The sequence below is a fragment of the Barbus barbus genome, assembly GCF_936440315.1.
Source record: "Barbus barbus genome assembly, chromosome: 28".
Lineage (NCBI taxonomy): Eukaryota > Metazoa > Chordata > Actinopteri > Cypriniformes > Cyprinidae > Barbus > Barbus barbus.
Window position 1 is genome coordinate 6,262,083 of NC_136756.1, and position 27,169 is coordinate 6,289,251.

At 39.5% G+C, this 27,169-nt stretch overlaps 1 protein-coding gene across 5 annotated transcripts; it reads left to right on the forward strand.

Annotated features, from left to right (window-relative positions):
* Window positions 1-3,103: 3,103 nt before the first annotated feature.
* On the forward strand, window positions 3,104-11,421 carry LOC306848114 (uncharacterized protein). 5 transcript variants are annotated; one of them, XM_079382472.1, is made up of 12 exons: window positions 3,106-3,223; window positions 3,984-4,122; window positions 4,198-4,368; window positions 4,456-4,635; window positions 7,617-7,671; window positions 7,764-7,866; window positions 7,955-8,060; window positions 8,167-8,347; window positions 8,866-8,946; window positions 10,087-10,221; window positions 10,297-10,479; window positions 10,646-11,421. In XM_079382472.1, the coding sequence occupies exons 3-12, from the start codon at window positions 4,237-4,239 to the stop codon at window positions 10,759-10,761; spliced, it is 1,272 nt and encodes a 423-aa protein (XP_079238598.1). In that variant the 5' UTR covers window positions 3,106-3,223; window positions 3,984-4,122; window positions 4,198-4,236; the 3' UTR covers window positions 10,762-11,421. The 5 variants fall into 5 exon arrangements, with proteins under 5 accessions (XP_079238595.1, XP_079238598.1, XP_079238596.1 ...); XM_079382470.1 differs by having other exon boundaries at window positions 3,111-3,223; window positions 3,984-4,112; XM_079382473.1 differs by lacking the exon at window positions 3,106-3,223 and adding an exon at window positions 3,512-3,613.
* The last annotated feature ends 15,748 nt before the right edge of the window (window positions 11,422-27,169 follow it).

Genomic DNA, 27,169 nt, shown 5'->3' on the forward strand with positions numbered 1-27,169 from the left:
AGGGGCACTTTACACTTTTAGACAAAAAGGGCAGGGGTGCCACTGTGTGTGTGTATATATATATATATATATATATATATATATAAGGATTTTTAACAGGCCAATTTTAAAATACCAAAAAAATACAATATTTACTGTAATTGTTCAGACATTAAGAATGTTGTGCACACATAAATTTATATTAAAATTTAAAATTAAGTGATTTTAGTGTTTAGTTTTTTTTTTCATCTAGATGAATTGGTCGTAGCCTTAAAAAATGTCATGTGGTGTGACCATGTTTTATATTAAAATTAAATAATTTCCTAAACATGCTTAACATTTTTAAAAAATGTTCTCAGTAATTAAAGTGTTTAGAAACAAAGTATTTGCATTTAATTTGAGTTTTTGTAAATAATGATCTCTTATTTTTGTTCTGTAATTTCAGAGTTGCCTTCTTAAATGTAGCTAAGACTTATTTTTCCTGCAAATTGCATAAAACTGATGAAAATGTTTTAAAAATACCATTCACTTAAGCATACTGTAGCAGTGATTCATATTTCAACAACAGAAATTAGATATTTTATTTTAATTTTAATACAGTTATTGCTATTATTGGTCGTACCACATGATGAGTGGTCGCTCCAAATGACAAAAATACCTTATATCATTAAAAATCTATTTAAAAAGACGTGTGAAAAGTGCAGCACGTGGCATTAACTGCAGGCATTTCTTTAGCCCCAGTTATTTCTGTACTTTGCCCAATATTGGCTGCTCAATTGACCCTTTCGCCGGGAGTTTGATTAACAGGCAGTCTGACATATTATAACGTCAAAAAACAAACCAGACAGGAGAGTAAATTAACGTTGGTGGGCTTGAACTTGAAAAATGGTGTGTACTGACATCTTGTCACAGGTTAAATAAGATACCTTCTGATGTTCGTTCATGTTTATTTCGTGCTATGACTAGTAAAGATGAAGAGATGTTCGGTTCATGTGCCGCTTGAACTGAGGCGCTACAGCGATCTGTCACTACATGTTAAAGAGACACAAAACAGTATTTGTTGTTTGATTTTCTTTTAAAAAATGACAAAATTTGAACACTGAGGCTTTGTTTCATACTAAAAGTAACCAGCTCTGTCTTGTCTGTCAGTGTCCTCTTTGCTCCGTGATGTATTTTTCAATGCGTGAGAACATGATGTGTGGTATGAAAGTGCCATGGTTTGTCAGACGTAGCAACAGTAACTAAGGGGGGTGGGTCTTTGCAAAAGGCAAATTTAGAGTAGGGGGAGGTTGCTGGCTCAGGTTCTGAGATGACAACATCAACATCTTTCTTATAGTAGAAAATGACTTCTGGAGTTTGTGCTAGACTGAAGGGTCAGAATTAACATGCTGCCTATGGTGAGTGTTTATTTTACTTTGCTTGGCAGTATAATCTGGTAGAATATATTAAAATAGTTATTAATAAATAAATAATAAGTGACTAATAAATGCATAATTAAAAAAACTAAAATTGCATACTCTAAATTATTATTATTATTTTTGCATTTTTTCTCATATTGTACAAAGATTAAACATAAACAGTCTGAAATGAACCAAATTGCATAAAAATATATTCCAAGTTCTACTAAAATAAAGTATTTATGTATATAAACCATCAATTGAATATAAAAGCAAAAAACTGCCAATCTGGGACATATATCTATAATGGAAAACACTCTGCAGTGGTCGCACCACATGATATTTTCATATCCAATCAAAATTTACAAGCACAGAATTGTTCACCTAAACAAAACAAGCTAGCTTCCCACAAAAAGTTCACTATGAAATTTATAATGAAAATAAATAATTGCAGAAATAACGTTTTTTTTTTAAGTCATACCACATGATATCCAAATGTGGTCACTACATACCAGCCTTTACAAAGATTATTTTGTTTTCCAAATTTGAAAGAGCTTGATGCTTCCATAGGTCCTTGGCAAATTGGTATATGATGCAAAGTCTTAACTTTGAATGGATTTCAACATAAAAGTCCCAAAATGGTACTTTCTTGATGGTCGCACTACATGATATTTCATAAAATGGAAATCATCGGACAAAGTTTGTTTGCATATTATGACGGAAATATAAATACAAATGCTTTGCAATTTTATACAGTATTACAAAACACTTTGGAAATTATGCCAAATAGTGCAGAAAATTAATCTGAATGAATTTTGGGTAATTTTGTTAAAGTTATGGCCGGACAGTCACACCACATGATATTTTGAGACTTTGAATAACAGAAAAATGACAAATAACTAATGTTTTTTGAAAAGTTAAAGTGAGTTCATACATGGGAGAGGCCCTACATATATATGGCATCTTTTTTATGCATTTAAACCTATTTTTGCAATCAGACAGAATATTTAGGCTCCACGTCATTGACCCAATAATTTTATTTATTTATTTTTACAGTGAGGAGGATGTGATTCGTCATGCAGCAGCACAGATAGACACCACAAAGACATCTGAAATCTGTCACGAGATAACGCGTCTGAAGTTGTGGAAACGTCAAAAACAGGAAGCCCTGTCAGTCCCTTGAAAATCACCTTCCTTGGAGAGCCTGTAAAAATAAATAAATACAATTATTTGTATAGAAAGCTAAAAACAATAAAGCAAAATGTTCTTTTAATGTGATTTCTAATGTGAGTCACTATTACCATTACCTTTCTCCACAAAAGCTGGCATGGCAGTTCAACTTCTGACACTGGAAATGTTCCTGTGCAAATACACAAATATCATGTAGTCACTTTAACTGAAAGGATGAACTTCATAAATGTCAATTTGGAGCTGTTTTAACACATTTACGTATTTTACAATTGTTGCCTAAAACGTGTGAGAACCCTAACATGGACATGTTAACGAAATATGGCTATAAAAATAAAATATAAAAAAATATAAAATGCAATATTTCTGAGATATATATACATATTTAAAATGCGAATGGTAAAACGTCACTATAATATTTCTTAGTTTCATTAAAAGGGGGAGAAATGTCTATTCACCTGTAGTAGCCTACTTTAAAAACAACTTTAGGAGATGACGCGTTTCCTGAACAATAGTAAATCCCAACGCAGTGCGCATGCGCAGTTCAATGCAAAAAAAACACTGCAGTTTATTGCGATTTCATCCCGGAAAGACTGTCGAATATTGCTATGTCCAAACTTCGTCTCTGTTCCTGACGAGACCTGCTACATTTAACGCCGGTAACAGCAATTTGACACTAATATATAACATGTATGTGATGTAAAGAGGAACGTGATAATGATAATAATAGTATCAGTATGATAATAGTAACAGTAACGTTAGCTGTGTTAGCAAGCATGCTACCAAAACAAAAGCTGTCTCATACTAAATTGATTTAGATTTTAAGTGGGTTTACACCAGGTGTGACTTGATTGTATTATTGTAATATTTTCTTATACTCCTTTTGATCGTTCGTACAGTAACGTTATATGTAACTTATATATATATATGTTTTTTCCATTTGAAAGGCACAGCAGTAGTAGTCCATTACATCTTGTGCTGTTCTGTGGAGTATTTGTTTAGTGGGGATGTCAATAAAAAGTGCAGACAGAGTATATTAAGGTGGTTTGGTAAGTTGAACTGCAGGTTTTTATGGCACACCCAGAAAGCAACAATAGGAAAATATTTGTTTCCGTTTTTAAGTTCTTTGAGGTAATTGTATATGTGCATATATAGAGAAACACAGAGCAGAATGTGTTTTTACTTTGTTTTATTTGATGCATCTTTTTATTTTTTGTCCATTTGTAAATTGTATATGTAGTATGCAGCTCATATTCAAAGACAGGGGCTCAAATATGCAGTTTTGTGCAGTTGCTAATAATTAAATGGGCAAAAAGTAAGATGAAAATTAATGTGAATTGCAGTGCAAGTCAATTAGATCTTTATAGCAGTATGGTAGACTACATAATATAATTTGTCATTCTGTATCTCCTAAATCAGGGGTGTCCAAACTCGATCCTGGGGGCCTGCAGAGTTTAGCTCCAACGCAGAAAGTAGTCGTGCATAGAGTCTATTAAACACTACCAGCTAATAGAGCGCTTATTAGGCATACTAGAAACTTCCAGGAAGGTGTGTTGAGGCAAGTTGGAGCTTTATTTAATTTTTTACATTTATGATTGTTTGTAGTTATTTTTGTTTGCTCTTTCTTTTTCAGAAACTCATTTTTAAGGTGTTTGTGGGACTGTGACTGAGCATGATGGGTGCTCTCGGGAACGGTCGACGTGGCGGTCGTGCTCCGTCTTTGCTGGTGGCGGCTCTCATCGCCTGCATCCTCCTGCTCGGCTTCAACTACTGGGTCTCGAGCTCAAGAAACATCGAGCTGCAGGTTTGATACGCTGTGTTTAGATGTAGTCTGTGGCAAGTGGTGAAGTGAGTGGCGGTTAACTATAATTTGCTTTTTGTTGTTCTCCAGAGTAGGATATTGGAGATGGAGAGCCGCATGAGGCAGCTGGCTGCAGACAGAGACCAAGAGCAGCAGGGCAAGCTGAAGGCCGTGGAGGAGACGCGCAGACAGAACGAGCAGCTGGAGTTAATGGCGGAATCAAACCAGAGACATCAAGAAAACGCTCTCAACACCTGGAAACAAGAAAGAGTATGCAAACACTCATCTTATACTCACTCACAGCAGTTCAGGTGAAAACTCAGAGCTACTGATCATGCGGTTTCCTGGTTATTATTTATAGAAAATTAATTATTTTTATTGTAATAAATTATAATAAATAATTATTTTATTATAATAAAAGTCAAAAGTTTGGAATAATTACAATGTTTTAAATAGGGCTGTCAGTTTAACACGTTAATTAATTACGTAAAATAACACAACTAAAAATATACACAGTTAACGCACTGGCCCCGCCCCCAGACCTGTACGTCATCTTACATTTCATACAGTGGACTGTTGACAAATATGACGCAGGGCAACAACTCCATAAATGCAGTTATGCCCTAAAATTCAAAAATGCTTCTGTATGAGTTTGTTTTATATTTATATCACATGATAAGCGATATCACACGAGCAGCGAGAGCAATATCACAAGTGCTGTTTGTCTTAAATGCAAATTTGATTTTATACAACATTTCTTTAAATAATTTAATATTGTGTTTAGGGGTGTGCGGTATATATCGTCTGCGATAATATCGTAATTGTTGTTTTAACGTTGTGCAATTTGACAATATCGAGTATTTTGCAAAAACCAAACAAAACACCTACGAAGTGCTATGTGGTGATGAAGCGGGTTAAACAGTGCGCGCACGCATTTAGAGTGTGTTCTTTCACTGCATGATTCAGTCTATTAAAATGCATTAAGAATGATCGCAAAATTCAAGATATGGGGGCAGAAAATGTATATATTTACGTTTCATATAGTTAAAAATCACACGAAGTGCCGTTTTTTCTTAAAAAAATAAGCATGATTGCAAATGCGATATTGATTTTATACAAGAGTTCAATAAACAATAAACAACAGCACTGTTTTGCGTCTCTGAGCAACATGACAGTGCTTTGTTCCTGAATGAATCAACCTTTAAATGACTCTGTTCAGTTGCAATGACTCACTTATTACCAGTGACTTTCTGCCACCTACTGGTGGTTTTAATTTCAAATTTAAAGCCATTTTTAAAATAATTTAAAATATCGGTATTCAATGTTTAAAATGTCAAAAAATATGCATTTGTAACATGTCCCTCTGAGCTGCATTAAATAGTGTGTAAATGCATCTAAATGCCATCAGATGCAACTTCTTAATGTTTAAAGATTAATGCTGATGATACTGGTTTCATTTGTGTGGTAACAGCCTAAATGTGTATTATCTTAATTGACTGATTAAATGTAACAATTTGACTCAAAAGATGTACACTTTTAGAAAAAAATGGCTTTATGAAAGGTAAAAATCTATTTAAACTTAAATGAAAAGATTAATTAATCACTGATGTGAACTGAGCACACAGAATATGAAGAATATCAACAACTGCAGCTGTCCACGGTAGTCAGATATCAGCACAATAACACACTCTGCAAAATATCGTCTAATTATCGTTATTGAAAAAATCCCCAAAAATATCGAGATTTGATTTTTTTTCAATATCGCACACCCCTAATTGTGTTATATTTTAAACATAATATTGTCTGTTAACCTGAGTGACTTGCTTTCTTTTGTGGAATATAAAATAAGGTATTTTGAAGACTGTTGCTAACAAAGCTGTTTTGGTTACCAATGACTTACATTGCATGAACGAAAAAATCTGAGATGTTTCTAAAATGATCATCTTTTATGTTCCATAGTTAGGCTAACGTTTATGTGTAATACATTTTATGTTGAATCAAATGAAATATTTTTTTTTCTAAAGCTAGCTACTATTCATGCTGTCTATTTAATACTTTCTCATTTAACACAAAAACAGCTTTAAATAATCTTTTGGTATTTTTAAAGCTAAATGGAATTTGCGATTAATTTGATTAATTAATCGATGCATCATGTAATTAATTAGATTCCAGCCCTAGTTTTTATGTTTTTGACAGAAGTCTCTTACACTCACCAAGGTTGTATTTGTTTTTATTTTGTTTTTTAAAAATATGTGTGTAAAATAAATAATGAAATAAAATGAATATGTTTTTAAAAAGTAATTTATCCAATGATGCAATGCTGAATTAGAACCGTTATTAATAATTGAGCATCAGTAATAATAACTAAACAGCAATCAGCATATTAGAATGATTTCTAGAGGATCATGTGACATTAAAGACTGGAGTAGCTTTGCATCACAGGAATAAATCCATTTGAAAATATATTAAAATAGGAAACATTTATTTTAAATTGTAATAATATTTCACAATATTACTGTTTTATTTTTAATCAAATGCACGCAGCCTTGGTTTATTTCTTCTGCTGAACACAAAAGAACATCTTCAAAATATCTTCTTTTTGTTCAACAGAAGAAATTGAATTTTTCAATCACACAATTTCTACCTGAGCATAACTACATAAACCTATGTTCATTATAAAAATGCCTATGGTGTTATGAGTTTGTTTTCTTATTTTCATGACATTTCCAGGTCTAGAAATTTAAAATGAATGGCCTATTGCACAAAGCCAGTTTCAGTGGTTACCCAGGTACGTTTAGTTTGAGCAGTGTTCATGACCATAGTAACTTAAGCTACAGGGCTATCCTGTTCTGGAGTTGGTTTTATTCTGGGTAAGAGATCGCAAGCCAAAACTGGACTAATCAAGTGTGAGCAAAGGGACATACATCGGACGCAACATTGTGACACTCCCTGTATTTCATGAACCGAATTAAAGCACAAAATCATCTATCCTTCGGGACGCTAGATGGTGCTATAGGAATATGTAACAGAAATGCAATGTGAGCATCACTAGGTATTGATGCCAAAAAATGCCTAGGTTGACATATATGCTCTAATATCTAATAATGCTCTCTACATGGGTATTGCTGCAGGTAATGCTGTCTATATAATCAGGTCTCATACCCATATTTGCTCCTTAGGGAGGCAGGTCACTAGGTTTTTAGATGTCATATTGGATATGCTTACTTCTAAAAGACTTTTCTCTGGCATAGGACAATCTGAAGCTCAACATTTCCTCCAGTGCTAAAACAGTGCAAGGCATGAAAAGTAAGTGTCTACCTCATATTTGTGTCCTATTATATGTGTTCTATGATGCATATCATCTTTCCTTCACATTACTGTTGATTTTCTGTTTCTAGATCGAATGAAGTCATTAATAGAGGATGTTAATAAAATGCAGAGCGAGCTGAAATCCTGTCAAACTAACATGGACACAATCAGTAAGAAAGCCACCAGTGAAATGTAGGTTTATTTTGAATGCTCTAATCTACAATACAAAAGACATTATGTCATCAGTATGATAATAGCTGTGTGTGATGGGATTGTGCAGGACTCAGTGTAACAAACAAATTGAGGAAATGAAAGAGGAATGCAATGCAAAAATGGCAGCCGTCAAACTGGAAAAGCAAAAAACAACTGAAAAAGTTGCTCCACAGGTACAGCTATGCGACAATGTGGCCTAAAATGGCTCCTTTATGGTGTTTCTTATCTTTTTGGTGTCTCTTTCCCTCTTTTCACTGACACAATCTCTGGCCTTCACAGAATGCTGATGGTTCCATGCAGAAAGTCTCAGTTTCAAAAGCCAAATCTGATGTTCCTGCTGCAAATCATTCAGATAAGAATGCGGCAGAACCTCCAAAAGGCAAACCAGAAGTGGATTCACAATCTAAAAAGGATGCTCGCGTCCAAACCAATGAGTTAGTTGTGGAAAAGGATGAGAAAGGTATGAGCTGCTTCTTTGTGGTTTCTAGGTGGTTGATTATTGGCTCGAGTCCCTTATTCAATGCAAGTCAGATCAATTAGAAGAGTAGTAGCAAAGCTCTCCTCAACAAACCACATGATTTTAGGTTTTTATGCTTGTAGCACAAGTACCGCATGTTATTGATCATATCTCAAACTACATGCATATGTTTATTTTTCCAATTATTTTGTCTGCTTAAACAACATCTCTGCAAGCTTGCGTTCATCTGCCCTTTTTTCAGTGCAACCTCCACACCTGAAAAAAGTCATTTGTTCCTGTGATGCAAAGCTGAATAAAGCATTATTTATAATTGAGCATCAGTAATAATAACTGAGCAGCAAATCGGAATATTAGAATGATTTCTGAAGGATCACGTGACACTGAAGATTAGTAATGATGCTAAAGATTCACAATTTCTACATGAGCACAACTAGAAAAAAATATATTTATTGTAAAAATGCCTATGTAGTTACTAGATTTTTTTATTTACATTACTTTAGGCAAACCAGAAGTGGATTCACAATCTAAAAAGGATGCTCACGTGCAGCCCAATGAGTTAGTTGTGGAAAAGGATGAGAAAGGTATGAGCTGCTTCTTTGTGGTTTCTAGGTGGTTGATTATTGGCTTGAGTCCCTTTCTCAATTCAGATCACTCAGAAGAGTAGTAGCAAAGCTAAAAAAAAAACTCACATGATTTTCATGCTTGTATTGCATTGACAAAATGCATGTTATTGATCTTATCTTGAATAATTTATCCATGCATATGCTATTCTGTATTATTCTTTTTAATGTTAAATCAAAATATCATAATGCAGATCTTCTGGTGAAATGGCAGACTTCTCTCTTCTGAAAACATATGCCCAACTTTTCCAGTTGTTTTAGTTATTCCAGTTAGCTTAAATTCATCTGCCTTTTATTTTTTATTTTTTTTAGCGCAACCGTCACACCTCAAAACCCATTTATCATTTAATGCTTAAACTTTTCCATGTTTTCTGATAATCTCTTACACTTGGATGTAAATCACCGTACGGAAGAAATGATCTGTCGTTACCTTCATTAAATCATGACTTTTGTTGCAACCGCTGGCTAAAATACAGTTGGCCCCCCTAGTGGCAGTCGTAATGAATTTGAAATTTGCTCATTTGCTTGGACAGTTGCATACAGTTTTGTCACACAAAATGTAAAACACATTCGAGGCTCAAATCACATCCAAACATTCTGCATCTGCAGAGAGTCCGAACTTCCCACAGCCACCCATGCAACTCTCCATTGGCAATAAGTGACTTTGGGTATATAGTCTGTCATTGTAAGCAAAGCCTTGAAAATGTGGTTTTAGGTTTCCATAATATCAGTCACTCTTATTAAATGTGCCCCGTTGAAGCTGTTCACACCAGTCACAGTAACTATAAAATTTTAATAATCAATAGTATAGCAAGACAAATAGCAAAGTCCACAACTACTACAGTAAAAACACAAAGGAACAATTTTGTTGGAATTAATTTCAGAACAATTTTTCAGCTAAAAACAATGACAGTCAAGCAGACTTCATAGAGCTCAAGCTTTAAAAGCAGCAGACAAGATAACAAAGTATGGATGCGATTATCTTTATAGTTATCACTCTTTGTTTGAACAGGCCTTCAGTCTTGTAACTTTCTTACAAAAAAACTGAATTCTCCATGTACCCTCAGCATGTGTTTTAACAACATTGTCTGCTCCTCTAAGATGCTGTAATTTTACAAGACTCGCCCATCCCCACCTCCAAACTAACCAATAAGAATGAGATTCTTAACAAACCAGCCAAGGAAGATCATCCAGAAGCAAAGGTGGCCGTTAAAGCACCGGCTTCACAGGATGCAGGTAATGGAGAAAATTCAGCCATCAAAGCACCACACACAAACACACACATTACTAATTTTCTCTGTCTTCATACAGATACTCTAATGGATGAAGCAGGGATTTTAGACCCAAAGGAAGATGACATGGGGTTTGGAGACATGAAAGAGGAAGATGCCAAAATCGAGGACAGGAAAGAGGAAGACGCAGCAATTGGGAAAGAAGATGCCATTATGTACGACAATGAGGGCGAGATAGAAAAACAGCTCTCCAAGATTAAAGGTGCTCTTCAGTATGATGCAGAAATTTTCATGATATAATGAAATTAAACTACTGTTTTACACTATTTTACAAACTGAGGGCTGGCTTTATTTATTTTTTGTGATACTTGACAGCATGTCACAGAAAGCCATTTGTCCTATGTAATAAAGCTTTTCTGTTTTTACAGATGAAAATCAAGGTGCCGGTCAAGATCTAGAGGACGATGTGGCAAATTATAACGGTGATGATGACAACCAACCGGAGTCTGAGGATGAGAAGCAGGCAGAGCTTGCTGAGATGTAGTTCCTGATCACATGATGTGCCTGCTGACAGCAACAATCCCTCAAGCTAAAGACTGTCACAGACTCTCATTAGTGGCCGTTCTGAACCTCCCAGCGGTGGGAAAGGATACCTGCTGTAAAGACTGATTTGTGCCAGGTGAATACTGCACTACTGTGTAATGAAGGATATGAGTTCAAATCTCATACGTCTTACCAGGACAGGCATGGTGAAAATGTTCTTTTTCTAGTACTGATTTTAGGTTAAACTTGAATGTAACTACTAGTCTTCTGACATCGAGCCTTTAAATGAATGCATCATGGTGAATTTTCCCTCTTGAATGAAAGATGCTTTGTTTTCTAACAAAAGCAACAGCTGTTCTGTTACAAAAGCTACTTTATCTTGTCTTCACGGTTTATGTTCTGTTTTGATGCCTAAACATATTAGCTGCTGAAAAATGCATTGGAATATTAGATGTTTAGAAAAACACATCACTGATTTAACAGTGCAATCCAGTCTTTTAGTTGCTGTAAAAAATTACTTTTATGTTTATGTAAGAATTGCATTTTAATTTCTTTTTAACATTTAATGTTGGGAAATGGATTTTTTTTTTTTTTTTTTTTTTTTTTAAGAAAATATGGGTTTCTTACTGAATTTCTGATCTCAATAAATATTTCAGTTGCACTTATAGTGTGCATTTAATGGGTTAATAGGCTAATATAATATAATAGCCTACCTCCATAAATTCCATTTAAAGTTGAACTTTGGGTAACACTTTATTTTACGGTTACACCTATTAGTTGCTTATTAGCATGCGTATTACTAGAATATCAGCCATTTATTAGTACCAATTAAGCACATATTAATGCCTTATTCTACATCCCTAATCCTACCCAATACCTAACACAACAACTACCGCACTAACTATTAATAAGCAGCAAATTAGAAATTTATTGAGGGAAAAGTCATAGTTATTAGTTAACAAGTGTTACCAGCTTACACTTATGTCACTGATAGTTTCTATAGAACTGTTTTAGACCCTACTCTGAAGTAGGAGCCTAACAGGAACAAATGCTGCTAGCAAACCTTGTCGCTATTGCTTTGGTGTATTGTCCTCCCAAACAAGACATGGTACGTAACAGATTTGCTGCATTTGTGGGTGATCTTGTTACTGCTCATGATAAAATATTGCTTTTGGGGATTTTAATATTCGTGTCTGTTGTGCATCCAAAATCTTATCCATGAAGTTTTTAAACCTTATTGAGTCATTTGACATTGTTCAGTGGGTTCATTGTTCATCTGGCTTAACGCACCTACAGGGCCATACTCTGGATATCACAATTAGTAATGCAGCCTTCTGTGATCACATGCCTGTAATTTTTTTTTCTGTACCATATCTTGGTCAAACTCTTAAGAAATTAGCCCATGGCGTGCATGTCTTTTAGTTTCACCACACGCTCCAGTAAATGTTGCATATCATGAATTATGGGTTTCCTGGGAATTTAAATCTATACTACACAACTTGGATACTGATAAACAGCTCATTTATTTCTATTTTTCTATGTCTATTCGTGCCTCCATTCTAAATAGTATTGCTATAGTATTCCTTTAAAAATTATGTTTTAATAATTCTAATTTATTATTAGTAGTAATATCATTAGACATTATAATATACAATTTTTCTATCACAGTTTCTTCAAGTTAAACCAAATTTTTATTTTGAAGGGTTGCTGTAAAGACCTTTATGTTTCTGTTTGTATATGATATGACAGTAGATTTACTGCTCATGATGTGACTCATGGCAACTCTAGAGATTATGTTCATGTACTCATATACTAAGGCGGCAGAGGCTGAAAAGACCGAGAGCATCAAATGCACTTCAGTATGTGTGTAGTAAACGAAACCGCACATCTGCACCATTCATTAACACAGAGACATGTAGAACATGCAATATTGATATTTAAATGGTATTTTTGCAGCTTAATATTCACAGATAATAGTCCATGACACGTTTTGATTTAAATTTACTTCTGGGTGAGCCAGTGCCCTGGGGCAAAATATGTCCTGTTTCTATCTTTGAACAGAAGCCCACAGAGGAAATACATAGAAGAGGCCCCAAAACAAGGCTTTATATCAGGGATGTCAAACTCAATTCCTAGATGGCCGCAGCCCTGCAAAGTTTAGCTCCAACCCTAATTTAACACACCTGATCCAGCTAATCAGGTCCTTTAGACTTATGCTGCATTCACGTGCTATCGGAATTATCGTAAACACGAGTTTCCTAGTCGGAAATTGGCCATATAAGGCCTCTCTAAGGCCGTTCATGTCCAATTTCCAACTAGGAAGGTCGTATTTACGATAATTCCGATAGCACACGAATGTAGCAATTTTTGATAACTGCATGTGTGTGTTGGAGCAGGGTTGAAACTAAACTCTGCAGGGCTGTGGCCCTCCAGGAATAGGGTGACCATACGTGCCATTTTTCCCGGACACGTCCTTGCCAGGATTTGTTTTGGTTTTGTTTTCCTGTTTTCATACTTGCTGAAGGTAATGATTGAAAAGTAGTTTGACCAATAACATGCAAGCATTGTACATAATGGATCAATCATGGTGTGTGAAACGGTGGGATCTACGGTCAAAGTGATGCAAATATGCATACATATTAAGTGTGTTTGACTTAAAGCAGTATGGCTCTGACCGATCAGTGTTTGACATCAAAGTACCCCGAGAGTGTTTTGAAAGCACAAGGAACCGTCTGTATGGTACTTTGATGTCATACAACGATCGGTCTGCACACACAAACAAAGCCAAAAGCGAGATATTTTAGGCAATATAGAAATCCTGGCCAGGACGCGTCCCGGAAAAATGGTACACCCCTGCTGTATATGCTCAACAACTTTGTGGCAAATCTTCAAATATTCTTTGTGGAAAAGAAGGATAGAGATTTGTGGCATTACATTGATTACCAGGCTTTCAATGAAATTATTATCCTATACATCCACTTACCCATGTCCCAGCTACCCACTATGAATATTACATCATGCTGTATGGCATGGTCAACGCCCCATTCATATTCCAAGGTTTAATAATTGAGGTAATCTGGGAGTACCTTCAGCACGTCATGTTGGTATACATTAATAACATCCTGGTGTACTTCTGGAGCATGGTTGAACATCACCACCGCATTTCAGTGGTCCTCAATAAAATACGTCTTTTCCTCTAGACAGAAAAATGCCCCTTCAGTCAGTATTCATTGCAGTTCTTTGACTATTACATCAGTGCAAACTGGATCAAGATGGAAAAGGATCGAAAACGAAAGAAAAGTTTGAAACTGTATGATCCAGGCCCACTCCCACAAACATTATGGTGATACAGCAATTCCTGGGCTTTGCAAACTTTTGCTGGCACTTCATCAAGAATTTCACATCCATTACAATCCATTCACCTTCTCATAGGTAGGCCCAAGTCTGTTCTGGAACTCTGATGCCACCACTTCCATGCAGGCTTTATGGAACCCAGATCCAGAAAAACCCTACGTTGTTGAATTTAACGCTTTCTTAACAGCAGGGAAAACTACCATAACTCCATCCATATGCCTTCTTCTCTAAGAACCTCAACCAGCAGAGCACAACTATGATAATGCAAATTGTGTTGCTGACTATCAAACCACCCTGGAGGAATGGGGGTATTATCCTGAACACAAGACAAGCCAGGTGGGCCTTATTCTTTACTAGATTTGATTTAACTATTTTCTATCACCAGAAACCAAGAATTTGAAGGTTAATTATCAGTGCAGTCCAGTGGTCCCTGGATGTATGCACCAGACCACACCTATGTACCCAGACGTCCAACTTCAACTTTATCTCTGATAAAGTAAGTGCATGCATCCTAGGGACAAATCAGAGCCTCTTGCTATTGCAAGATGATTCTGGTTGCCTGGCATAGCTTGTGACATCAGAAGATTCAGCCAGGGATTCTAGGAATTTGCTGCTTCCAAAACACCATATCATTTGCCATCTGGCAAACTCTTACCACTGCCTGTTCCACATCGACTCTGCTCACTCTTATTAGTGGGCTTTATTACTGACTTACCATGGTCTGATAGGTCCGTTGTCTTCCACCTGCATTCCTGTAATTATCTACAGATTATCCAAGGCTTGCCGTTTAATTCCCCTCAAAGGACAATGCAATGGAAACTGCCGAGTTAACGAGTCATTCGTGTCTTTTGTAATTTCAGCCTCTCTAAAGACATTGTTTCAGACCCAGGTTTGGAAAGTCTTCTTTACCCTCCTGAGTATGACCGAACCTTCTGCCATGGCCACCAGAACTCCTGGAACTTGGCTGGGTCAAGTACACCCAAAGTTTCCTTCATCATACAATTCCAGTGCATATTTGACTTCTAGACCCCTCTCTTCTTGTGGTCAGGGGAACCATCTAAAGTAGCATCCAGCATGCATTGGCTCCAGCAGAGTGAGAGGTTCTGGGACACAGCACACCACCATCTGCAGTGAGTAGTGCTAAATCATCAGAGCCACGCTGAGACCAGAGATCCACAAGATGTAGCTCTCGGGCCATCCGACTGCATCTGGCAGAAAACTGAGTCACAAAAACATTGGACCTTTCCCCATAGTCAAGCAAGTGAACCCAGAGAATAAGAAGAATAAGAGTCCTCAAAGACCAGTTCCACACATGGCAGCACCTTTGAGGAGGCTCCTCACAGTCATGACATGCTCTTTTGTCACCACCACCCACTGATGAGCCAAGTTTTAATCACCTGTACCTGTCTCTTGTCAGCACATACTGTAAATAAGGACCAGTATAAGAGCACACACCTCACACGCTCTCTTTGTCAAGCCTCGAGTATCTAGACTCATACCGGTTTTATCAAATCTTGTGAATCTTCAGAGAACTCCTTTGTGATTCTCCAGGAATGTTCCTAGATACTCCAGCAATCTCCTTTGTTATTCTTCAGCGTATTGTCCTGTACTCTAGTGATCTCTATAATCAGTTCTTGCAACCAAATTAAGATATTCACCCATTCTGCTTACCAGCTGTCCATAAGAGGTCTGTGCTCTCCCAGATCCTCATATCCTGTCCTGCCATCTTCACTCTGCTCCTGGTAAAGGAAGTATCCATTAATCCTTATAATATCCCATTAATATCTCTCACCTGATTACCAGTATTTAACCTGTTTCAGTAAATACCTATTTGGTTTCTAACTGCTTACTGCCTCTAAATCTAGTGTTTCCTGAATTTTAGTAAACCAATTCAGCCTCAAATTTGTTACACAAACTGGGATTTCTAATGATCTCAAAAAAAAAAAAGCATAGGTGCTTCACAGTACTGATATTTTCCTTAGAAGTCTGCATTAGGAAGTGACAGTGGTAGTTAATTTGACAGTCATGGGATGACAAATCCAGATGAATCTCAGATATGTAAAAACATTTACAGGAACTGGGTTTAGCAAATTTAATAATGTAAAGTAAATGTGAACAGCGAACAGTGTTGCTGTTTTTTCCCTAGTTGATTTGAAATCTATGAACTTTCTTTCTCACTACTGTTACATGTGGTGTGCAGCCAGAAAAGAGGCTGTATGAATGGGAATTTAAATAAACCACTGTGATGGGTATCAAAACTGGATTGGTACTTGTCAGGAACAGCTGATGCAGGCTTGATTGACATGGCCTTCCTGAACTAATGCAATGATCGATACACTTCACAGAGTCTTTGATTATAATTCACGAGTTTGTACTTACATATAATAAGATTTAGCAAATAGTAAGCATATTTGGCATGCTGTCTTGAAGGAGGGCTCCGAGCTCAGAATATAGCCCTGTCGGAACATAGCAGCAAGGTAAGGTGCCACAAGCTAATTCCGGCAGTTCTGCCACCCATTCCTTCCAGGCTTGCTGCAGCTTCTCGGGTAATAATGGGTCATCCCTCTCTCTGTGTTTATCCCAGTCGTTGTACAAGCACCTTAGCACGAGTTGTATATGGCAATATTAACCCCAGAAAGTCATACTGTCTGGCCAATATATGGTACACCGTACGCATTGTTGTTGGGCCATAGTCTTCCAAGTCAATGTTTATAGCCGATGGTATCCATAGGGCAGAGCCATTTTAGTCATAAGGTAGACTCTTGGATATCAGCAGAGCATTGGGTGAGTCACAGTTCAGCATTGTCTGAGCGAGTGTCTTGAAGCAGATGGCTGAGGATGTCGGGGGCATTACTGGCCCACTGGCGGATCTCAAAGCCACCTGATGCCAACAGGGACCATAATTTATCAAGCAAGTATTTGGCTTCAGCTTTCAAAGGTAAGCTTTGTAAACATCATCTCCTTCTTTGCTGTTACCATGGACATGCTGCTGGAGTGCATATGTAGCGCAACAAGGAGAACATGTGGTACCAAATGGCAATACCTGCCACTCATAAACCAAAGGAGGCACATCACGGCAGGGATTTCGCCACACGACCTGGAGGAACATGGCCTTTTTATCTCTGATTATTGCGATGACATGCTCGCGAAACTGAAGCAGAACCCCCAGAAGGGATCCTCATTTGTAAGTCGCTTTGGATAAAAGCGTCTGCTAAATGACTAAATGTAATGTCACCTTTATTTATATAGCGCTTTTAACAATACAGATTGTGTCAAAGCACTTAACAGTATCAAACTGGAGGATAGAGTGTCAGTAATGTATAATAATAAGATTAAACAATCAATTTTCAGTTAAAGGCATTTCATTATTGAATTCAGTGATGTCATGGTCTAGCTCAGTTTAGTTTAAATAGTATCTGTGAAATCAAATTGATGATAATCGCTGGAAATCAAGTATCCCCAACTGAGCAAGCCAGAGGCGACGGCGGCAAGGAACCAAAACTCCCTCTGTGACAGAATGAAGAAAAAACCTTGGGAGAAACCAGGCTCAGTCGGGGGGCCAGTTCTCCTCTGGCCAGGATATTATTGTTTATTTATTGTTTAATTATTGATTTAATTAAAATTTTAAATGTATAAATGTATTATATTTCTATTTTTATATTGTTGCAATTTCTAACAGTAATGGTATTATGTAGTTAGAAGTAGAGCACGGGCGAAGTTAATGTAGTACTGCAAGCGGACAGTGATCATGGATTCCTTCATGAGTGATGTGAAAAAAAAACTGAAACCAAGGGCGTAGTTTTGGTTTGAACATTGGGGGAGGGGGGGTTGAAGTGGACCCCGGGTCATGCTCCCTCTTAAGGTTTATTTATTTGTTTGGGTGCTAAATAGGAAAAGGATCTGCCGCCCGCAGTCGATTTTGATATTCTAGGTATTATCAAACGGCCAGAGTTTTGAGAACCAGCAGATGTGGAGGACTATAATGTGATAAGAGCTCGCTCAAATACTGAGGAGCTAAGCCTTTCAGGGCTTTATAAGTAATTAACAAGATTTTAAAATCTATACGATGTTTGATAGGGAGCCAGTGCAGTGTTGACAGAACCGGGCTAATATGGTCATACTTCCTGGTTCTAGTAAGAACTCTAGCTGCTGCATTTTGGACCAACTGTAGTTTGTTGATCAAGCGTTCTGAACAACCACCCAATAAAGCATTACAATAGTCTAACTTTGAGGTCATAAACGCATGAATTATCATTTCTGCATTTCACGTTGAGAGCATAGGTCGCAATTTAGATATGTTTTTGAGATGGAAAAACGCAGTTTTACAAATGCTAGAAACATGGCTTTCAAATGAAAGATTGCTATCAAACAGCACACCTAGGTTCCTAACTGATGAAGAAGACTTGACAGAGCAGCCATCAAGTGTAAGATAGTGTTCTAGGTTAATACATGTGGGGTTTTTAGGTCAGATGATTAACACTTCTGTTTTTTCAGAATTTAGCAGTAAGAAGTTACTCGTCATCCAGTTTTTTATATCAACTATGCATTCCATTAGTTTCTTAATTTGGCGTGTTTCACCAGGTCGTGAAGAAATATAGAGCTGAGTATCATCAGATTAACAGTGAAAGCTAACACCATGTCTCCTGATAATATCTCCCAAGGGTAACATTTAAAGCGTGAAAAGTAACGGCCCTAGTACTGAGCCTTGAGGTACTCCATACTGCACTTGTGATCGATATGATACCTCTTCATTCACTGCTATGAACTGATGGCGGTCAGATAAGTACGATTTGAACCATTGCTAAGGCACTTCCACTAATGCCAACAAAGTGTTCTAGTCTGTTTAAAAGAATGTTGTGGTTGATAGTGTCGAACGCAGTGCTAAGTGCGGCTGGGGATGAGAGGTGAGAGTCCGCTTAGAAGAGGCTTGGGATGCCAATGGGAAAGGAACTGAGTGTTGTATTGTGCTTTCCAGGAGCGAGGAGCGGAGCAGCCGATGAGGATCGGGGCGACTGAGAAACTGACCACGGAGAGGAACAATCTGGACACAGGGAGACAACGGGACGGAGAACAGGAGGTAAGTACAACAGGTAATGTATAGGAGGTAATACTCATCGAGTTTGGCTTGCAGGAATGGAGTCCACGTTGGGTTAACGAGATCGGACACTGAGTGACTGGAGGTGAGTGCTTTTGTGTGGTTCTGGGTGATGATGGTGATGGGGTGCAGGTGTGTGTGATCAGAACTCAGGTGACGTGGATCGTGGAAATTGGCTGGGCGGAGAGCCTGTCCATGCTGTTACAGTAGCCCCCTCTCCACGGCCCGCTCCTGAGGGCCGACCCCGGCGTCGTGGTGGTCTGGCGCCGGGAATGTAAGATCTCCTGGACCCTGTAGATGGCACCTTCATCCATGACGAGAGGGAGAGGGGGTTCCTCGACCGGACCAGGCTCTGGGAAAACAGGAGGAGAGAAGGGTTTTAATAGTGAGACGTGGAAGGTCGGGTGGATCTTGTATTGTGGTGGTAGTTGAAGTTTGTATGTGACTGGGTTGATGCGTTCGAGGTTGGAGAAGGGGCCAACGAATCTGGGACTCAGCTTTCGGCAAGGCAGGCGCAGTCTGATGTCCCGGGTGGACAGCCACACTTTCTGCCCAGGATGGTAAGTGGGGGTAGCAGAGCGTCGGGCATCTGCTGTAATCCTTTGCCTACACACTGCCTGCTGCAGCTGATGGTGCGCCGCGTCCCAGACTCTCTCGCTCTCTCGGAACCAGTAATCGATTGCGAGAACGTCGGAAGTTTCTCCTGCCCATGGAAATAGAGGGGGCTGGAAGCTGAGTACGCACTGGAAGGGCGTGAGTCTAGTGGAGCCTTGTCGTAAGGAGTTTTGTGCGTACTCGGCCCAGCCTATAAACTGGTTCCAAGAGTTCTGGTGGCTATGGCAGAAGGTTCTCAAGAAGCGACCAATCTCCTGGATCTTGCGTTCAGTCTGTCCGTTGGACTGTGGGTGGTATCCGGAGGTCAAACTCACAGTCACACCTAGGAGGGAGAAGAAGGCTTTCCAAACTCTCGAGATGAACTGCGGTCCTCTGTCAGAAACAATGTCCTCATGGATGCCGTAGTATCTGAAGACATGGTTGAAGAGTAACTCGGCGGTTTGGAGGGCAGTGGGTAGACCTGAGAGTGGAATAAGGCGGCAGAACTTCGAGAAACGGTCCACTATGACTAGAATACATGTGCAGTTATCCGAGGAAGGTAGGTCTGTGATGAAATCCACTCCTAGGTGTGACCAGGGGCGGTTAGGTGTGGGAAGTGGAAGTAGTTTACCAGCTGGAAGATGACGGGGGCTTTTGGAGATGGCACAGTCCGGACAGCCCTGAACGAACCTCCCCACGTCTACTTTGCAGCCCCAAGAATGGAGGAAAATAGTGATATTTTCAATTTCCTAAGAGATCGAGGCATCCCTGAGGAAGAAATTACAGCAATGAAGCAGCAAAAGGTATGGTGTTTTGGTTAATTTGATTAAGTTATTAGGCACATTGAATATGGTTCAACTAACTAATAAAATATGGCTCAACTAAAATAAAATATGAACACATAACAAAAATAATAAGAATACAATTTTTTTTCAATTTTCTTTTATCCTTCTGTTAAAAGACAGTCCCTAGGGCCTTTTGCACCACAGAAACCTTTTAATGGTACTGTGAAATAGTTTGCGCAAAATCGTCCGAGCACTTTAGTACTGTACTTTTAGTCCCTGGCCATGTTGGGCCACCAGAAGCGATCTTGTAGCAACGAGAGAGTAGCGTTGGCCCCTGGGTGGCCAGTACCGAGGGAAGTGTGTGTGGAGAAAATGAGCGGGGTTCGTTGGGTCCTGGGTACATACTGGAGATTGGGTGGACAGCCCGGCGGATTGGCTGGTGGAGTGGCTGAGGCTACTGGTGGAGAGGACCATTGGATGGGACTTGCAATTATCTCGGTGGGTAAGATACCTTCTGGTTCTTCCGGACTCTCCACGGAGACATGGACTCGTGACAGGGCGTCTGCCTTCACATTGCGAGGCCCTGGGCGATAGGAAATCTTAAAATTAAAATGGGTAAAGAATAGGGCCCATCTGGCCTGACGGGGGTTTAGCCGCTTTGCATCACGCAAGTACTGGAGGTTCTTGTGGTCCGTGAGTACTAGGAACGGATGTGTGGCCCCCTCCAGCCAATGCCTCCACTCTTCCAGGGCGAGTTTGATGGCCAGTAACTCCCGGTTCCCTATGTCATAGTTCTTCTCTGCCGGGCTGAGACTTATATATAATAGCGGTACTTGACGGTGATATCGTTAAGTTTCCGGTAATCTATGCAAGGTCAGAGACCTCCATCCTTCTTTGCCACGAAGAAAAAGCTGGAAGCAGCAGGGGAGGTAGATGGTGTGATGTATCCTTGCCTCAGAGCCTCCTCGATGTACTCCTCTATGGCCTTCTGCTCTGGTAATGAGAGCGGGTAAATCTTGCCCCGCAGTACTGGCTCACCCGGAAGTAGGTTGATGGCACAGTCCCATGGCCGATGTGGTGGTAGTTGGGAGGCTCTCCTTGGGCAGAAGACGTCATGATATTGGGCGTACTCGGCTGGAATATCCACTGACTGCTGGGCGACAGGGCTCTCGATGGTGGTAGTGGAGTGGTAAGGGCATGGGCCTTCCTGGAGAGGGTCGAGGTATTTGAGGGAAGCACTGAGGGAAACAGCAGTTACCCCATTTTAGGATGTCTCCGGTACGCCACGACAGGATAGGGTTGTGTTTAACCAGCCAAGGGAGACCTAGGATGATGTCTACACTCGACTCCTCCAGAACCAACAGGTGAATTGCCTCATGATGTAACATCCCTATGCGCAACTGTAGGGGCCCAACGCAGCGTCTCACATGACGACGTGAAAGGGATTTACCTGTTATGGTTTGAACTTGGTAGGCGGTCTCTGTGGCGAGGGTCTGGAGCTGGAGCTGTTTGCAGCTCTGCACCCTGCGATTAAATTCCCCGCTGACCCGGAGTCGAGGAGGATGGTGACTGATAGGGAAGTGGTACCAATGGTTAGCTGAGCCTGAGTGGTTAAGAGTTTCACGATCGTGGAAATTGGCTGGGCGGAGATATGATATGATATGATATCACAATCATTTTTTTCCATGTAATACAATATTAATCATGATATTAATTTACCATTAATGGGGAAGGAAATGCTTTCCACGTTTGTTAGACCTTGACAATGAAGGTAAACATAACTTTGTTCACAATTAAATTCCACAGAGGACCTACTTTTTAATTTAGGGCCCCAGTAAATACATTTAATTTTTCCCTAAATTATGTGTTTTCCTTTTTGATTTTTTATGGATTCTGTGTTTTATGATTCAGTAAAAAAAAAAAAGCATTTTCATTTTATCAGATAAGATGCTGCACAACGGAACTGTATAAATTAATAATAATAAAAACATAACTTGGTTGTATGATATTCCTTAAAATTATATTATTATTATTATTACTTGCATTTTAGTATACAGTAGTAATATAATCAGTCAAAATATATTACAAAAGTCAAATATATATATAATATATAATCTATACAAAAGTTAAACTGGGTTTTTATTTTGGCGGATTGTCGTGAAGGTCTTTCAGTTTTAGTTTCAGCATGTATTTGACGGTAATTTTTCTCAAATGAAACTGCATGAAGCTGGTGAAGTGATTCTCAGAGCAGCTCTGGAGATGAAGTGTGTTCATGTCCTCATATATTGAGACACAGATGCTGAAAACACAGCGAGTCGTGTGTTTGAGTTTGTGTATCAGGCAAAACTACTCCACACATTCACACAGAGACACACAGAACAGACTTATTAGCGATATGCACTGACTGGCTGCTGAAGCATTCATTTATGGTGTGTGATATGATGTTACATTAATCCATATGGAGTAAAAATGTCCAGTTTATCATCATTATTAACATAATTTTTATCATAATCTCGATATGATATCGTTTATCGCCCGGCGCTAATTCAGGCTGGCGGGCGACTCAGAGACTCCATGCGGGCTACCAGGTGCTCTCGGGCACCACCTTGGTGACCCCTGGTCTAACACTTGAAAAAATTGGTAAGCTCAACATCAATGTCATTGTAGTTTTTGCTTTGCAACAATATGCAACCAAAATTATCAAAGCAGCTATATCTAACAACATCCAAGACAAAGTATGGATTGCAAGTCATTCATGGTCCATGAATCAGCAGCTTATATACTTTAAATAGAATACTCAAAAAACTTTACAGTTTTACAGTATGTAAATATGTACTGTACAACTTTACATAAAATGTTATATACTATATATACATGCATATATATATATATATATAACTTTACATACATACATGCTAAAAACCCTTTCTCTGTATTTTAGAAAAGTATACCAAGTTTTTTTTATTCTAAATACAATCCATCTATCAGTATTAATATAAACATATAAATAAAAAAATCCATGTTTCCACATTTCCAAATGTTACAAATGTCCACCTTTGCAACTACAACTGCAGAACAAACAGTGTGGTAGATTGAATTGTGGAAAATAGTATGTGCAGTTCTAATATCTGTTGGTGATATAATGTGACAATTGTTGAGTGACAAATTTAAATTGTCACGTATGCAAAAGCATTTGAACTGATGCATATATGAGGTTACACATCAAACAAATTTAAAAATGTAAAGCATATGGGAATCAACTTCCTGACTGTGTCAAAAGCCGTGGGTTTTCTGAAATGGTATAAAAATGGCCCCTATGAATTTATAAATGTTTCAGGTCAACAGTTATATTCAAGCAAATAAGAACATTTGCCCTTTGGTAAGAACATTTGCCACCAGTTTAATAATACTCAAAGATTGACTAAAATTAGAAAGACTTTACAAATTATAAATATATATATGTTTAAAAACAGTTTAATCTTAAATCAGTATGTCTTATTTCCACAATTATTTATGTGATGAAATTTATATTTACATTTGTGACCCTGGACCACAACCAGTCTTAAGTGTCAATTTTCCGAAATTGAGATTTATACATGATCTGAAATCTGAATAAATAAGCTTTCCATTGATGTATGGTTTGTTAGGATCGGACAATATTTGGCCGAGATGCAACTATTTGAAAATCTGGAATCTGAGGGTACAAAAAAATCTAAATATTGAGAAAATCACTTTTAAAGTTGTCCAAATGAAGTTCTTAGCAATGCATATTACTGATCAAAAATTAAGTTTTAATATATTTACGGTAGGACATTTACACAATATCTTCATGGAACATGATCTTTACTTAATACCCTAATGATTTTTGGCATAAAAGAAAAATTGATCATTTTGACCCATACAATGTATTTTTGGCTATTGCTACAAATATACCCCAGCGACTTAAGACTGGTTTTGTGCTCCAGGGTCACATTTAGTCATGAGGATTAATGAAGACAATAGAATCAGTTAGCCTAATGCAGTACACATAGTAAGGTTTATATAGAGAGAGCGCAAACAAGCTGTCACCAACCGTGACAGAAGATCCGACCTTAACCGAAGACGACATCGACGCTCATAATGCTTGAGCTTGTTCCCGTCGTCTGCGGGGGATCGCGCCACCGTTCACGGCTCGCCCCTGCCCCTCGTACCTGGAAGAATGGGTCACCATTCGCGGCGTCCGCTAGTCTGCCGTTCTGGGGAGAACGGGTGGCAATACGCCGCTTCGACCTTGGTGTCGAATGTTCCGTCCACGGCGAAAGTGGTTCCGCTCCCCGCGGCTAAGATGGTTTCGCCACCCACTAAGTGGGTTTCGCCGACACTGAATGGGGGTTTATTGGATGAGGCACTTCCCCGGGAATTCTCGGCTCCCGTCCTCTCCCCAGTACACGCTCACCCACAGTGCCCTCCAGTGCCTGCTCCTCGCAAGTGCCCTCCAGTGCCGGCCCCCTCGTAATAGCCCTCCTGAGTTCCCGCTGGTCCCGTCCAGCCCACCTGAAGTCCCGCTGGTTCCGGCCAGCCGTCCTGAAATCCCGCTGGTTCCGCCCAGCCGTCCTGAAGTCCCGCTGGTTCCGCCCAGCCGTCCTGAAGTCCCGCTGGTTCCGCCCAGCCGTCCAAGGACCCAGATCCACCATGGCCTCCCAAGGCCCCTGATCCACCATGGCCTCCCGAGTCTCCAGTCCTGCCATGGCCTCCCAATGCCCATTCAGCCCACCTTTGTCTCCGCTGGTCCCGTCCAGCCCACCTTCGTCTCCGCTGGTTCCGTCCAGCCCACCTTCGTCTCCGCTGCAAGAGCGCCCCCAAGTGTCCGCGCTGCAAGAGCGCCCTCAAGTGTCCGCGCTGCAAGAGCGCCCTCAAGTGTCCGCACTGCAAGAGCGCTCTCAAGTGTCTGTGCTGCAAGAGCGCCCTCAAGTGTCTCCGCTGGTCCCGTCCAGCTCTCCTTCGTCTTCGCTAGTCCTGTCCAGCTCCGCATCTCCCGTGCGCCCTTAGGTGCCCGCTCCTCCAGAGCGCCCTCAAGTGCCCGCTCCTCCAGAGCGCCCTTAAGTGCCCGCTCCTCCAGAGCGCCCCCAAGAGCCCTCTCCTCCTGAGCATTCCCATGAACCTGCTCCTCCAATATGGCCGCCAGAGGGGAACGTTCCCAAATAAATTTTGGGGGGGGGCCACATAGCCTCAGTCTGTGTGGCCAGGCCAAAGGCCAAGGCCACAAAGGACCCCGATCCGCCATGGCCGTCCGAGGACCCAGATCCGCCATGGCCGCCCGAGGACACTGATCCGCCATGGCCGTCCAAGGACCCAGATCCACCATGGCCTCCCAAGGCCCCTGATCCACCATGGCCTCCCGAGTCTCCAGTTCCGCCATGGCCTCCCGTGTCTCCTGATCCACCATGGCCTCCCGAGTCTCCAGTCCTGCCATGGCCTCCCAATGCCCGTCCAGCCCACCTTCGTCTCCGCTGGTCCCGTCCCTGTCCTGGTCCTACGCCAGCCTCCAGGGCGCCCGCCCCCCCTCCGCCATGTTACTGTTACGGTGCGGGACGCACCTACCGGGAGGGGGGCGATATCTGTCACATGTCAGTTTTCCTTTCAGTTCTGTTTTGACCTTATTTGGTAGTTCCTGTTCTGATTTAGTTAATTAGTAATCATCATTTAGTCCTGTCACCTGTGTTTGATTAATTATCTAGTTTGCTCCTTTGTTTCCTGTTTCTTTATAAGCATTCAGTTTTGTCCCCATCTTGGTCGGATCTTAAGTTAGTAATGGTAATGTGTGTTGATGCTAAATAAAATCTCTTTTGTTATTCTTTGTCGAGCGCTCCCTTCTCTACAACCACCAACCGTGACACTAACAACATGCAAATCAAATTCAAAAATATGTTAACAACATGTTAGCAGCATGTTAGTAACATCTATCTATCTAAACTTTCAAACTTAAAGTTTTACAACTGCTTTTTCAGGCTAGGCTTTCTTTAAGCCAACTTCAAAGTTCGTTCTCAAACTTTACTCATCTAGTTAATATTATCTATTTATTATTTTTTCAAATGTATTACATATGTATGTATTTTTCAATGTAATGTAAATGCAATATATACATATCATGCTAATTAAGTTGATCGACTAGATGAGCTCCACCTGAGCTGAATTGACTGGTTATCTGATCATGCTCCTCCCGAACCTTGCAAATAAAACATCATTTATATAATTTTTTTTCACCATCTCTAAACTGGAAAACCTTTGTGATTATAGTCCAACTGTTAAACCTTGCTGAGAGTACAGAAGGTTACAGCTTGTTTCACAAGAGTTTGATTTGTGGATTAAAACATTTTGTGTATGAGGAGAACTTTGTGGTGTAATGCTCTATTTAATAACTGATTAACATATACTTTGTGAGTTAGACATGGAAATGAACATTTGTATCATGTTTGAAAATGGTGGTTTAAGCAAATTGAAATGTGTTTTAAGAAAATTAAGTTTAAAATATGAGACTGACTACTCTCAAACGGCAAGCCACCATTCATTTCTGCTTCATGACCAGCAGTCCATCTTTAACC